The sequence below is a fragment of the Dipteris shenzhenensis genome, chromosome 32 (assembly GCF_047967505.1).
Source record: "Dipteris shenzhenensis isolate YYH24624 ecotype China chromosome 32, Dip_SZ_1.0, whole genome shotgun sequence".
In the NCBI taxonomy this organism is placed as follows: Eukaryota; Viridiplantae; Streptophyta; class Polypodiopsida; order Gleicheniales; family Dipteridaceae; genus Dipteris; species Dipteris shenzhenensis.
The window spans coordinates 32,561,979-32,576,133 of NC_141627.1; the positions used below are offsets into that span (position 1 = coordinate 32,561,979).

The 14,155-nt window shown below is 46.7% G+C and overlaps 1 protein-coding gene across 4 annotated transcripts in view; it reads left to right on the forward strand.

Moving 5' to 3' along the window:
- Positions 1-14,155, forward strand: part of LOC147880625 (lactoylglutathione lyase family protein / glyoxalase I family protein) — a 71,592-nt gene that overhangs the window by 22,095 nt on the left and 35,342 nt on the right. For all 4 annotated transcript variants that reach the window (XM_087370850.1, XM_087370847.1, XM_087370849.1 and 1 more), the window contains one exon: positions 7,447-7,569. In XM_087370850.1, coding sequence (XP_087226976.1) covers positions 7,477-7,569 — 93 coding nt within the window. In that variant the 5' untranslated portion in view covers positions 7,447-7,476. The remainder of the gene's footprint in view (positions 1-7,446; positions 7,570-14,155) is intronic.

Below are 14,155 nucleotides of genomic sequence, written 5' to 3' on the forward strand. Positions count from 1 at the left end.
TGAAAGTCATGCCTGAGTGTCATGGAACCGTATGATCAAGGGTTGCTCTCGGTTGGGATCTCTTCCCACCCGCCATGCCCTCTCTATCCTGTGCTCAGCCACCCCTAGGGTAGCGGCGACGAACGCAGTCGCATCTACCATTGGTGTAGCCTCAGTGCGTGGGATCCCGCGTACTCTGATGTTGAGAGCCTCACTGGCTCTCTGTTGCTGCTCCATGAGGGTAGCCGAAACGGTTACCCTTGCAGGTTCCCGTTTGGCCACGTCAACCCATTTGGAAGTCTCCTCAATAGTAGATTGCATGCTCGCAAATGTGCCTCGACCACTGGGGTACTCCCTGGGACAGTGTATATGGCTGTGACCTCTTGTCGGAGTTGCATGATATCCTGTTTGAGTCCCTTGGGCCTGAATAAGACCCGCCTGCTCCCGAATGGCCCTAGCCTGCTCCTGTATGATGCGGCTCTGCTCTTGGTTGAAGCGGACCTGCTCCCGTGCGAAGCGAGTCAGCTCCATCTCACGCTCACGGAAATTATGTATCTCCATGAGCAAGGTCTCACGGGCCTCTGGTGTATGAGTCCACCCATGTCCATGCTGAAACTGTGGTGACTGTGGCATGAAAGTGTGGGACTGAGTCCGGAAACTGGACGGTGACTGAGTGAGGAATGGAGATGACAGTGGAATGGATGAGGCAGTCCCAACGGGGTGTGGGAGCGTGGGCTGACTGAGAGGGAGAGGGGAGAGTGAAGCGTAATGCGGAACAGTTCGGTTGTAACATGTGTTCACATCCTCCAATTTCAGTTGTGTTGTTTGCTTTTTTGTTGTTGTTGTTATTGTCGTCTTTCTTGGCTTTGTCCCCCATTTCTCTTGGGGTGTGGGTGTAGGTCTTAGTGTCCGGCCGGTAGCGGGAGCACGGGTTCCCCCCCCATAATGGGAGGCACGTCCAATGCGAGGTGGTGGAGAGGCAGGGCGGAAGCCTGAGGTGGAGAAGGAGAGGCTAAGATGGCGAGGATTTTTTTTTTTTTGGTTGTTTGGTTCCTTTTTTTTTTCTTTTGAAATTCCAAAAAAAAAAAAAAGGTGGCGAAGGTGGCGAGGGGAGCAGAGAAGGGGGGGGCGGGGGCGGTGGATGAGCGGAAAGGAGGGAGGGGGTGGCTAGGTAGGTAGGCTAGCTAGGTGGTTGAGTGGGGGGCTAGCGGGGAGCGAGGGGTTGAGCGGGGAGCAGGGCTAAGCGGGGAGCAGGGAGCGAGGGAGCTGAGTGGGGAGCGGGGGAGCGAGGGTGGCTGAGCGGGGGAGCGAGGAGCGAGGGAGTGAGCGGGGAGCGGGAGAGCTACGAGGGAAAGGGCAGCGGGGCGTGAGCGGGAGAGGCTGAGCGTGAGCGTGAGCGTAGGGAGCGTAGGCTGAGCGTGAGCGAGAGAGCGTAGGCTGAGTGTGAGCGAGAGAGCGTAGGGAGCGTAGGCTGAGCGGGGAGCAAGGAGCGAGGGACTAAGCGGGGAGCGGAAGAGCTGCGAGGGAAAGGGCAGCGGGGCGTGAGCGGGAGAGGCTGAGCATGAGTGTGAGCGTAGGGAGCGTAGGCTGAGCGTGAGCGAGAGAGCGTAGGCTGAGTGTGAGCGAGAGAGCGTAGGGAGTGTAGGCGTGAGCTACGAGAGGGAGAGAATGTAGTGGACCTCCAAGAGAGGTCAGTCCTCTTCTCAGCCCTTTGGTATGCCATCCTTTCGGAGAGATGCATTTGGCAGAGAGACCCAGCCTGGGATTCATGCACCTATCGCTCCGCCAGCGAGCACATATAGCCAGACGCAGCCAGTGCATCACATGGCAGCAGCTTCTACGTAGCAGGGGGTTGGTGGTGGGCAACAAGCCACTTTTGATGACGTGTTGGCAGATTCTTTGTGTTCATACAAGGCCCTACCTGAGACCATCAAACTTGAGATGCCCTTCTCCGATTATGTGAACCTCAAGTGTGCTGATGCCCGCACTCCTGGAGGTTACACACACAAGAATTATGCAGCCAAGGATATCAAGGACAAACTCACATTGCATAAGTTTAAAGGGGACACTTGCACTTCCAATGAGTTAGAGGAGTGGCTCACGAAGCTGGAAGACTATTTCCGCTTCTACCCCAAGTCTGAGGAGGAGCACATCATTTTTGTAGGTATGCATATGGAGGACTATGTCCACACATGGTGGTGATACATGAGGGATTCGCCTCAGAGACCAACCACTTGGAGGGGTTTCAAAGAATTGATGGTCACTACATTTGTATCTCCACTTGTATTGGATCAATACTTGGCTGAATTTCATGCCTTGTCATAGACCGGTACGGTCCAAGAGTACTTGCAGCACTTTTGGAGGCTTTCCCTGTTTGTGCAGGACGTATCTGAAAAGGGAAAGCTGTTGCGTTTCATCCATGGGTTAAATTCTTTTCTCGCTGCAGATGTGAAGGCACATAACCCTCAAACAATTGAGAGGGCAGCTCAGCTTGCATAAGTATTCAAGCCTAAATATGTTGGCAACACAGAAATGCCATGGGCAGCTCGCATACTACGGGGTATGACGCCGAGTCGAAGCCTAAGTTTGCTGAGTGGACTAACAAGAAATCTGCAGCAGCACCATGTCCTCGCTTTCCTAGTGTCTCGAGTAGTAAGATGCCGTATGCCAGGCCTTACAGGTATCTTGATGCCAAGCTTGGAGGCAAGCCTACTGCTGGAAATGTGCAGCCTGAGATAAAACAGCATACACTGGCAATAATGGACAGCAGAAAGAAGGCCAACTTATGTTTTAAATGTGGCGAGAAATGGACTCCTGAGCACAGGAATGTGTGCAAGATGCGCAACAGTGGTACTACCAAGCTCAGCATGATCATTGACCTCTTAGATGACGAGGAATTGTTTGATGCCCCAGGTTTTTTGGATACGTCTCAAGATGAGATGACAAATACACATGATGCAGATGAGGCTCCTAACATTGGAGCCATGAAGGGCACTGACTTTCCTTTTGATCCTGGTGGTGCTACTGTGCATGACACTCATGCTTCGCATTCGTATGAGATTCTGCCCCTACCTCCTTTTCTACAACTGATGCATAGATCTTGGATATGACATACTAAATCGTAATGGTCCTATAGTTTTCCGAGCTCATGGGATCCCCTAGCTGGTGAATGGGAGAAACTGATGCATAGATCTTGGATATGACATACTAAATCGTAATGGTCCTATAGTTTTCCGAGCTCATGGGATCCCCTAGCTGGTATTAAGGGTCCAGGTGTGAGGGAAATCTCTCTCTCTCTCTCTCTCCCCCCCTATGCATTGACATTCAAAAGAAGGATTGGATTGGATCCACAGGAACAATTATACTACCTACAGCATGAAATTAGAGAGCTCAGGCTTATGGTTGCAGCTCTTGGAAGAAAAGTGAAGGAGATGGAGAGCAAGGACAAGCAAGAGATAATTGCAGAGGCTATGGAAAAATGCAGCACATCCCCACCAACACCAACACTCGTTTCTACGGTCAAAGAGATGATCAAGACTCAGGTTAGCTCAGCCAAGGATGAGATGGCTATTGTGGCCAGCAATAAAATTAATAAAGCAGATGTCTATGCAGAAGTTAGAGAGCAGAAAGCAGTAGTACATAACAAGAAGATACTACGCATTGGGGGGTTGCCCAAAGATTGCTGTGGCAGCTCTAGTGACGATGTAGCTCTCACGGAAGATGAGAAAATAATATGCCTCAAGAAGAATATACCTCAAATTGAATGGAATGAAAACCACATAAGCTACATTGCGCAAAAGGGAACACAAATGCAGGTTTATTTCAATGAAAGGATAGAGAGAGAGTCAATATCCTCCGATAGACAAATAAGCTGAAGGGTACAAAGATATGGATATTTGAGGAGCTCACTCTCACTCAGCTCAAACAAAGGAATAGTGAACTCACCAAAGTCAAGGATGCACATAAACCAGGAAAATGGGTAGTCTATCGGGATGGAATAGCATTAATCCGAGACTTCAAATCTAATCCTAAAGACCCTCAGTCTTAAACTGATGTAATGAAGGCCTTCCTGATATAGGACTACAACTTAGAATTGTGCTTTAATAAGCTCGAGCTGAGTTGGCATGTGCACTCGACCCTCTCTGGTTTATCCAGATGATGTAAGGATTTATGTTTTGCACTTTGTCCCGTCAGCCCATGAGGCTTTCTACGGACATTAATAGATATTTCTTTCTTTCTTTCTTTTCTCTCTCTCTTTCTTACTCTGTCAAGTTTATGCCTCCGCAATGTGCAATGTTGACAAGGTATCAAAGCCGTACGTCGTCTAGAAGCTGCGCTAGGATTTGGATAGTGTTTGGGGCTGATGCAGCCTACTGCTGGCAAGTTTGAACAGTTCAGAGGTTGCTACTTGCTAAATCCATGATAGCGTTGCCACCCATATTCCACCCACACTCAATTGTATTGTGTATGGATGAAACCATTGCCCATGTCTTGATTGTGTGGTGATTGCACAATATAGTGTAGCATGGACAGGTCGGGAAGAAGGTGAACCACAGCCGAAGGCGATCTGAGGGCGTGGCTGGTCCAGGACACATGTGACTATCTGGAGAAGGTTGTTGCAAGCATGGATATCAAGGGATTCAGAATTTCTTGAAGAAGGCACTGGAGCAGCCTATTCTCCCTTCCTACATCCCCATCCAGCCTCTCCCTTCTCTTCTTTCACCAGCCACTCCCTATCTCTTCTTCTTTCCCACCCACCCTTCCTTTCATAAGGGCTGTTCATCCAACTTCAACACAAGTGTCTGAGTGCTTGGAGTGGATTCATGGCAACCATGTGTATGAGCAAGGAGGACAAACTCGACGGATCCAACTATGCTCATTGGAAGCTGAACATGAAGATCTTGTTCATCCACAAGGGCCTCTGGGAAATCGTTAAGGAGTACGAGAGGAAGCCCGAATGTCCAAAGAACTTGATGCATCGGAACACTGACCAGTTTCTTGAGGAATTGCAGGATTGGGAGGACCCTGATTCTAAGGCATACTCGGCATTGGTGCAGACCCTTACGAAGGAGGTCTGCCCTTCGGTGCAAACCTTGACTAGTCCTTCCGAAGTGTGGTCCAAGTTGGAGGATCTCTGTGCTTGGGATTCTTCTATGTGAGCTTTCACTTTGCAGGGTCAGCTCTACAGTCTTGAGTTTCTTGCAGGTAGCTTGATTTAGTCGTTCTTAATGAAGGCCAAGGTCATCCATGACCAGCTCCTGGCAATGGGTGCTACCTTATCCTTTACCAGTTGGATGCACTTATCGTCTACTCAGTTGGATGCACTTATCCTCGCGAAGCTTCCAAAAGAATATGATATGGTTTCTCAAGCATTGTGGTGCCAGGTCACGACAAATCAGTTGGATTTTGATGACCCCTGCTCTGGAGGAGGAATTTCTTCTACTATCCCAGTACAAGCTGAAGGTATCTCATGGTGGTGATTAGGCACTTTCGACAGTGCAGAAGAAAGTTTGGTGTCAGTGCTATGCTTTTGGGAAGAGAGGTCACCTGGCAGTATAGAGTTGCTGATGGTCACCTGGCAGTATAGAGTTGCTGATGGGAGTGCTTCTGGGAGCTACTTAGATTCTTTTGACAGCAAGCAATAACAAAGTGAAAACCAAGTTAAACAAAGAAGCAAAAAAGAACGCTACCATAATATGTTTGATACAGCAGCATGCTTGGAACTCACTATTTTCTAGACCTTGTTGGTATGGAAAACTGTACAGCATGATGATGACAGGTGAAGCACACTGATGATTTCTCAAGGATGACTAGAGGCATGATGCTGAAGATAATTGGTGACCTGGTTGAAGACTCTGTGTCAGAGATTAGGGAGCCATGTGATTTGGAGTAGTTATTTAGGCTTGGTGGTATGCCCAGCAAATGGGTCAAATAGCGGCTGGAAAGGGCCTTATAAAGGCAGGGGCAGGTCAGCCAAAATAGAGCAGTCTGTGGCGTCCACAGACTGGTTAGCTATCTACTGCTTGAAATGTCTGTGAAAAGTATCTGTTACAGACATGGTCAGCCAGCATAAGGACGGGGATAGACAGAGGTCTTATCCCCTCCATATAAAGGGGGTACTAGGCTTCTTATTTGTAAGTTGCAGAGTGACTTGTGAAGCTACTGACATTCCAACTGGAGCATGCAGCAGAGCAGGATTGCGAGGCAGAGATATGAGTAGATCTTGAGCTCTCCACTGAGCATCCTTGGCAGCAGTTGGCTCCATGTGGTTGGATCTCTGTGGGATCTTGATAAGTATCAGGTTTTGACCTATGTTTTGACCAATAAATCTCAAGCCATGTTGGCTGTTGTATTGCTGTCATAATTGTAGTCTGAGTGCTGCGTAGGAAGTTTAGCAAGGAATCAAGCTCATTAGGGTACATGCCTAGATTCTCCAACAACATTATATCAGGGAGCGGATTCAAAACGAGCAGGTCAAGTTGGTTCATGCTGGAGTGCATGGATTGCCTCCCACTAGTTCACAAAGTTTCTTTCTAGAAAGTGGATGGAGCATCTCATTCGATGCATGGGAGTGGGCTCACAGTTGAATCCATTGAGAGGGGCTATTAGAAGCTGCAATTCCACCTATGAGCTCACCATAAGGACGGGTGTGTCGATTGGGGCAGATTTCTAGGGTAGATGATGGGAACATCTGCATGTAGATACATCTATGGCCCTCTCCTGTCTATAAAAGGAGGAATTTGACACTCCTCATGGTATCCCACCCAAAGGCACATGGGAGTACCAGCCTTAGGATCTCTGAGTTTGCGTCTTTCTTCCCAGCCTTTCTTTGTCTGTAGACTATCCCACCACTTGGCTGGACGTTTGGAGCACACTCCTTGTGCTATTTTGGTCACGATTTGTAGAGCAAGTATATGAGGTATTTGCTGTCTTCTTTGCTACATTTTTCCAGATTTGAGTTGAATTCGTTGTGCTCTTGTGAGTGAGACATTGGAGAGACTTTTCAAGATCGTTTCATTGCTATTTTGCTGTGCGAGGGTTTGCTACAGTGTGCTGCTCTCCTTGCATCAAGCACAGGTTCTGCCATGTGAGGATTGCTTTAAAAGGATAGCTATGATTGCCATGTTTTGATAATGGAAGCCCCTTCAAAAAAGTTGAAGTATGTACAGTAATTCTCCTTTGTTTCAGGAGCTGCTGTAACCTGTGTCACAACTATTTGGGCCTTTATTTATGTCAAGATTCATGGTAGTTTTTTGTGTTTGCACATTGTTGCTTTACAAGTTTCGTTAGAAGTGGGGCTTTCCATGCCAGCTGATTGATTGTAAATTGGTAGTTACAATTATCGTAAGTTTCATTGTGTTGAACATTCATGCGGCTGACCTAGCAATTGCACTTAAACGATCATATGTTTGTTGTTGGTGCTTAGATGTTGACATTCTTCTTTTCCTTATGTGCTTTGGGGACCAGGGTAATCGGATTTCCACATCTGTATACTCCATGGCAGCCTCTCTGATAGAGTCCCCTAGTAATAATCCAGGCCTTTGCGAGACACTAGATGAGGCAACGAAGGGCTACTTTTTGCAGCAGACTGTAAGTACCGCCTTCTGGGTTCATGTTCCCTGTAGTTTGTGGCTGTTTGCCACGTTTGTTGCAGTCTTTGATCTTTGCGCCAAGTATCACATGTTATATCAAATCGCTTTTCTTGTTGATTTCTTGGTTATCTATCTGCATGGGTACATGGGGGCCTTGATCATGAACTTGATACAACCGAATAGTGTCTAGGCTGAAGGGCAACAGATCATGACATGCAATTGCTTGCAATCAAACACATGACAGATAAATGGAAAGATAAGCGGCAGAGCATGAAACCGATAATGCAATACTAGAATAGTTTGATCCTATGTGTGAATATAAGTCCCTACCGGGCTTATGGGATAGTCTTCATTTATAGATGTTGTGTACAGATACCTTGCTTGTTGAAAATTATGGTACAGTCCATTTACAATTTAGATGAGACATCACCCAGACTAGTCAGGCCTACAGACTTCTGCATATTGAAGGTTGATCGTGTGCTAATTACACATGTACGTGCCTATATTCCCTCTCAAATGTAGAAAGTATCAGAAAGTAGTCTCTGACAAGTTACTAAGGACTTCCCTGCTCCCTCCTGCTAGCCTCCTTGACCTCACCGCCTTCCTCTCACTTGATCTCACCTTCATGTTCCTCCTTTCCTTCTGTCTGGTTCTACCCTCCTCTTCCTGTCACTGCATCCCTAGTACCTCCCCTCTTCGTGGATCTCTTCTTTCAGCTAGTGGCTGAGCTGCTTCGTGCAGCCCTTCTTAGGGGCTGTCGTGGCCTCCAGGCCCGCTGGAAAGTTGCTGCTGCTACCTTGCAGCTTTCCCACCTTCTCTACTCTCCTTGGTCTCCTTCCCTTCTTGCCATCCCATGGGCTGGCTTTCAGACCCTTGGGGCTTCTGCTCCCCGCACTTCTGCCTCGACATTGCTCCATTTCGCCATCCCCCCCTCCCCTCCCCACTGTGGCATGCCTTGTCTACTAATAGTTTCATTGTTGTAGGGAGCTTGGCTATCTAGCCAAGGCATGCTAACTGGTACCCTAGAGGGGAATGGCTTGTTGTTAGTATGGAATTGCAGAAGAAAAGATGTCACAAAGAATGCATGCAAGAGTGCAAGGCATCGCGAGCAAGCCAAAGTACCTATGGCTTGTGGACACTGACAGAGCAGAGCACAGAGCCTTTAGTGGAGAGCTCTAACCCGCCCCTTAGCCCCTTTTCCTCTTGAGGAGACCTCTCGACCTCTAGCAGTTAGTGCGTCAGTCACCTCTCGATCCTCTCGTTAGCAACCAGTCGAGGCTACAAGGTGGGTTCTTTTTCGTTCTTGGTGACACCACTAGATCCTTTGGATGGTGAAGTCCCTTGGATGTTTCCCCTCCTCCACCCCTCCTGTTATGTACCTGGACGCTAATCTCAGATTAGTAGAATTAATCTAGCAAGGTCAGGGGCCCTTGGATTAAGGGAAGTAGGCTTTATGTGGGTCTAGAGGACTAGGGCAATAGCAAAGGGCCAATTGGCTATTTCTAGCCAAGTAGTCCTTCCATAAAGTGGGATGCTCTTATATTGTGGATGCATTCAATGTGCACACACCATTGGATGGTCTAGTCTAGATCAAGGGCCTAGACTCCTACCATTTGCATGGCAGATTACGAGATGATGTGCCAAAGGTTCCTTGGGAATGGGTTCTAGTGGTATGGGATGCCAAATCCATAGGCATGGTTTGTTGGAGTTTGATGTCTAGTCCTCTAGCCCACGTGCTGTCGGGAGTGGCTGGGAGACGAGTCACCTATTGATTATCTTATTGCTTGACTGATTGCTGTTTTGAACTGTGTTTTGGGTCAGATCCTATAGAGGGGATTCTACAATCGGTATTAGAGGAACCCTCAAACATGAGTTGCAAGATATGCAAATGTGAGGTGCTAGGTATGCATTTCCAATATTGAAGGTGCTTTTGTGAATTGGTGTCATGTGTTGAGGTAGAAATTGATTTGATTCATGGAGTATGGTGTAATTGCCGAATTATGAGGTACTTTTGTGTGCACAAAGCCAAAGGGGTGACGAACTTGCACCGGGGGATGCACCAAGCTCCCTGTTGTGAACCACTCTAGGGAGTGATTGAGCCTTGGAATCTGATGAATCACCCTAGAAGGTGATTCCTTTGTGTTGGATTTGTTAGCCAAAGAGAACCACAATAAGACTTGATCATTGAAATAGGTGAACATCTGAAGGGCATCAAGAGCTATAGGCAGTCCTTAAGTAAAACTGCGCTTTCCGCGAAATCACTAGCATCAGCCTCGACCACGAGTGGTCTACTAGGATCTAGTAATTCCAATATATGTGCTTCCTTCACCTTAAACTTGAGAATTTGGAAAGCCTCTTCAAGTTTATCATTCCAGCATATAGGATTGTTGGACTGAAGTTAATGTCCCTTAAGGAGGTTCATCAAAGGAACGTTAGCTTAGAATAATTCTTCACTGACTTTCTAAGGAAGGCAGTGGATCCTAGGAATGCCTAAAGTTGCCTGCCTGAGGAACATGCAAATCCAACACCTTTTGGATCCTCTCATGGTCAATGCTCATACCCTCACAGGAAATTTTATGTCCAAGGTACAAGAGCTCTTAACTGAGAACTCCTCTTAGACCCCTTAGCATAGATCTTCTCCTGCCTAACACTTTGCGGAGATGCTCAACATGCTTGTTGGGAGAATGGTTGTATCCCATAATATCGTCTAAGACCACCACTACAAATTTCCCTAGATATTCATGAAAGATATAGATAATCATCTGCTGAAAGGTTGCAAGGAGCATTCATAAGTTCAAAACGGAACTCATAATGGCCACGCCTAGTCTAGAATCCCGTCTGATAGATGTCTTCCTTAGGGGGTAGTGCGTACGAAGGTCAATCTTCGTAAAATATGCAGCTCCCTACAGCATATCAATCAAGTCATCTGCCCTAGGGAGGGGATATCAATTCTTGATTGTAACTTTGTTCAACTTTTATAATTTACGCACATCCTCCAACTTATGTCCTGTTTGGGCTTTAAAAGCACTAGAGCACCCCATGGAGATTTACTTGTCGTAATTTTGCCCAATTGTAAATATTTTGACAATTCTCGAGATACCTTATCTTCTTCCATTTGACTCATCTTGTAAGGTGCCATGCTTCCAGGTTGAGCTCCTAGAACTAACTTTATCCGATGATCTACCATCCTAACGCGGGTAGTAAATCAAGTGGTAACTCGGAATGACATACATCAGCAAACTCTATTTTGATTTCAGCAAGTGCAAGTGTTTCCCATGCATCTAAATTAGAAGATTCATTTACGATATCAACCTCAGCTGAAAAAGTACATAAAACATTTCATGCTAAAAGACTTCATACTCAGAACTTGCCATCATATTTATGACTTCCAAAGAGTTTACAAGAGGAGAGGGTAGGACATGAAAATCACCCTGCAATACATAAAGCTAACTTGTGACTTTGCAAATCCAATTGGACATATAGCTTGTACAACCATTCTTTCCTTGACCCTATCTAGATCCACAAGTATGAAAACTAGATGCTTAGAGCAACTCTGGATAATGAGGGGTATCTTCGTCACACATCGATCCCAGATTTGCTTGCCCGCTGCCATGCCCACCATGTAGACATGGTCACTTGACCGTGTTGGAACCCCCAACTTCTATACAAGTTTAGCATTCAAGAAGGCAACTAACCCGACGATTTCAGTAAAAAGACAACACCCAAGAGCCTGCAAATTGAGAGGAGCTGCAAACTAAATTTGTAGTGAATTCCAGCAGCAATCGCTGCCCTCCTATGTGTCCGATTGACGACAGCAGCGAACCCTCTATTTTCTACAATTCAGCATGCAATTCTCATTGCAATCCATTGTACAAGCCCCCTACAGGCACAACCGTCCCTCCCCCCACCCCCCCTGCCCCACCCTCTCTCTCCTGCAGGTTTTCAATACCCCTTTGGGATTTCTGGCACACTAACAATTGTGAACAGTTCCCAGAATCATACTACAACCATTTTCTTTGTTACCAAAACTCGCAACACCTCAGCAACTTGTAGAAACATTTCGCTACATACCATTTGAACTGCATACCTCGAATGGCTTCAAACGTGTAGAGTGCTGCTCTGATACCAACTGAAACATCCCCACTAGGATCTAATCCTAAGCACAGTCCAATCTTAGTCAACAAAATCAAATAGAGATCAGGCTTCTCCCTAAGTGCTAGCCTTCATTATGGCTGAGTCTACCTTGCATCTTTGGAGTTTTGATAGAAACTCCGTACGTTGACCTTTGTAAAAATGTATGCTCGAGTGTGTGGGTGTCTGTGTGTGTGTGTGAGAGCATACATTGATACAAAGTTCTACACCCACTACTAGGTGTTGATGACGTTAGTGGGGATGTCATAGTAGCTACCCTACTATGTATAATTGAGTTGATTTTTAAGAATCTATTGGATACTACCATGAAGTTATGGACTAAACTTCTTATGTGATGATTTTGGGCATTTTACCAGATTCATCTAGGTATGTGTAAATCAACATGCAACTCACCTCCTAGCCACCCCCAAGCACATGGGCTAGAGCTTAGGCTCCCACAAGCCTAGAAGAGCACAGAAACACGCTTTTGAAGAGTACACTGTGCACACGTATAGCAGACCCAAAGACCTGAGAGGCAACGCCGACCAATACTAAGACCTTGATTCTGTCCACACTGACAATGTAGGGCACTTATACAAGGCAAGACAGAGGCTTGTGCTGTCCACTAGGATGCAGGGTTATTGTCTGAGTGAGAGAGTGAAGGCTAGGAGTGGTTTGTCCTAAAAGAGAGTGACTGAAATATAGAGCTGAGAAGTGAGTTGTGCAAAGTGTAAAAGATAACTGAAAGGAGCTGCTGAAACAGAACCCCAAACCTTACTTCGTTTGCTAATCCAACTCCCCGAAATATCAAATGCCATATACTTTTCCATTTGTCCATTCGATTATACTTTTCCATTGAGTTATTATACTTACTAGCCCAATGTTGCCACCAGGTAACTACCTCACCTGTGAGATGAGGGGCTACTAAGTGGACTTTGTCTTGCTCATCTTGAATCCGCGCTAATGGAAAATGAGCTACGAACTGATGAATGAATTAAAGAATGGCTGAATGATCACACTTACGATCATACTTAACAAAATTTGGAGTGGACCGAGTGAGTGCTGTTATCTTTGTCGATGACGAAGTTGTGGTGGTGACTATTGCCGCGCTCATACTTGCGTGCACATTGCTAACATCTATTTGTGTTGGAGAAGCATCGTCTATTGGTCTACCTTTTGTTGCCTCTCTGCTTGGGCGAGCTCTGCACATCGCAATGCCTCCTCATTTTTGCATTCCTCACGCATCAACAAGAGCTGTTTTTCAAAATCTGTGGTTCCTCTTTCTTCTAGAGGCTTTCTGCTTCTTTTTCCTCTAGACATTGTTTTGTACGGTCCAGCTGTCTTGGTCCAGCTGTCTTCTGCTTTCTTCTAGGTGGGATGAATGTTCTTCCAGTTGCTGTAGGAGGACCCGATTCTGCTCCAAAAGGTTTGCCATCAATTCTTGACTGGCGGAAGCGTATCTTGTTGGTAGTCTTTCTCCTCTTCATAGTCTTCAAAGTTGACTTGCTTTCTCGACCCTTCCATGGCGCTTGGTTCCATGACCCTTCCTTTCCGAATCTCAATACAACCATACACTCGCGGTAGTCAAGCTGGATACAGACCAAAGCTCTGATCCTAATGTAACATCCGACGAATATTTGATCGTGTAATCATAGCAAGACCTTCTTTAAACCTTAGCGAGGAATTAGCGTTATGCACCATAGAGAGAGAAAGGAGGTAAGGGCAGAGAGAGAAGGGAGTTGACCACCGATTGGGTCCCTGTAACCACTGAGGGCCCCCTCCCCCAATCAGGGGAGAATTTACTTTATACTTGGAGAGCTGAGAAATACAAATAGCACTCTTTGAGAGAGCATGGAAACGTGCTTCTGAAGAGTACATTGTGCACACGTATAGTAGACCCAAATAGCTGAGAGGCAACGCCGACCAATACCGAGACCTTGATGCTGTCCACACTGACAATGTAGGGCACTTCTGCAGGCAAGGAAGAGGCTTGTGCTGTCCACCGGGATGCAGGGTTACTGCGTGAGTGAGAGAGTGAAAGCTAGGAGCGATAGATCCTGAAAGAGAGCTGAGAGATGACTAAAATATAGAGCTGAGAAGTGAGCTGTGCAAAGTGTAAAAGATAACTGAAAAGAGCTTCTGAAACAAAACCCCAAACCTTACTTTGTTTGTTGATCTGACTCCTCGTCTGATGCGCTGCGTGAACACCTTCCTGGAGGGCTGGACTGAGGCCAAGAGCTGAGGCTGGTCAGAGGCCAACTGCTGGAGGTGTCAGGCTGTTCAGGAGGGGCCGGAATGGAGCTGTAGGAGTGCTGAGGGTAGGAGGACTGAATGGGAAATGAGAGGGCAGCAAGGGCCTTTATATAGGGGTTGGGGAGCCAGCCAACCAGCTTGGTTGTAACCAACTGGTTGCTGGCCCCTTTGGCCTATAAAAGCCCTTACCTGGCTCAGTT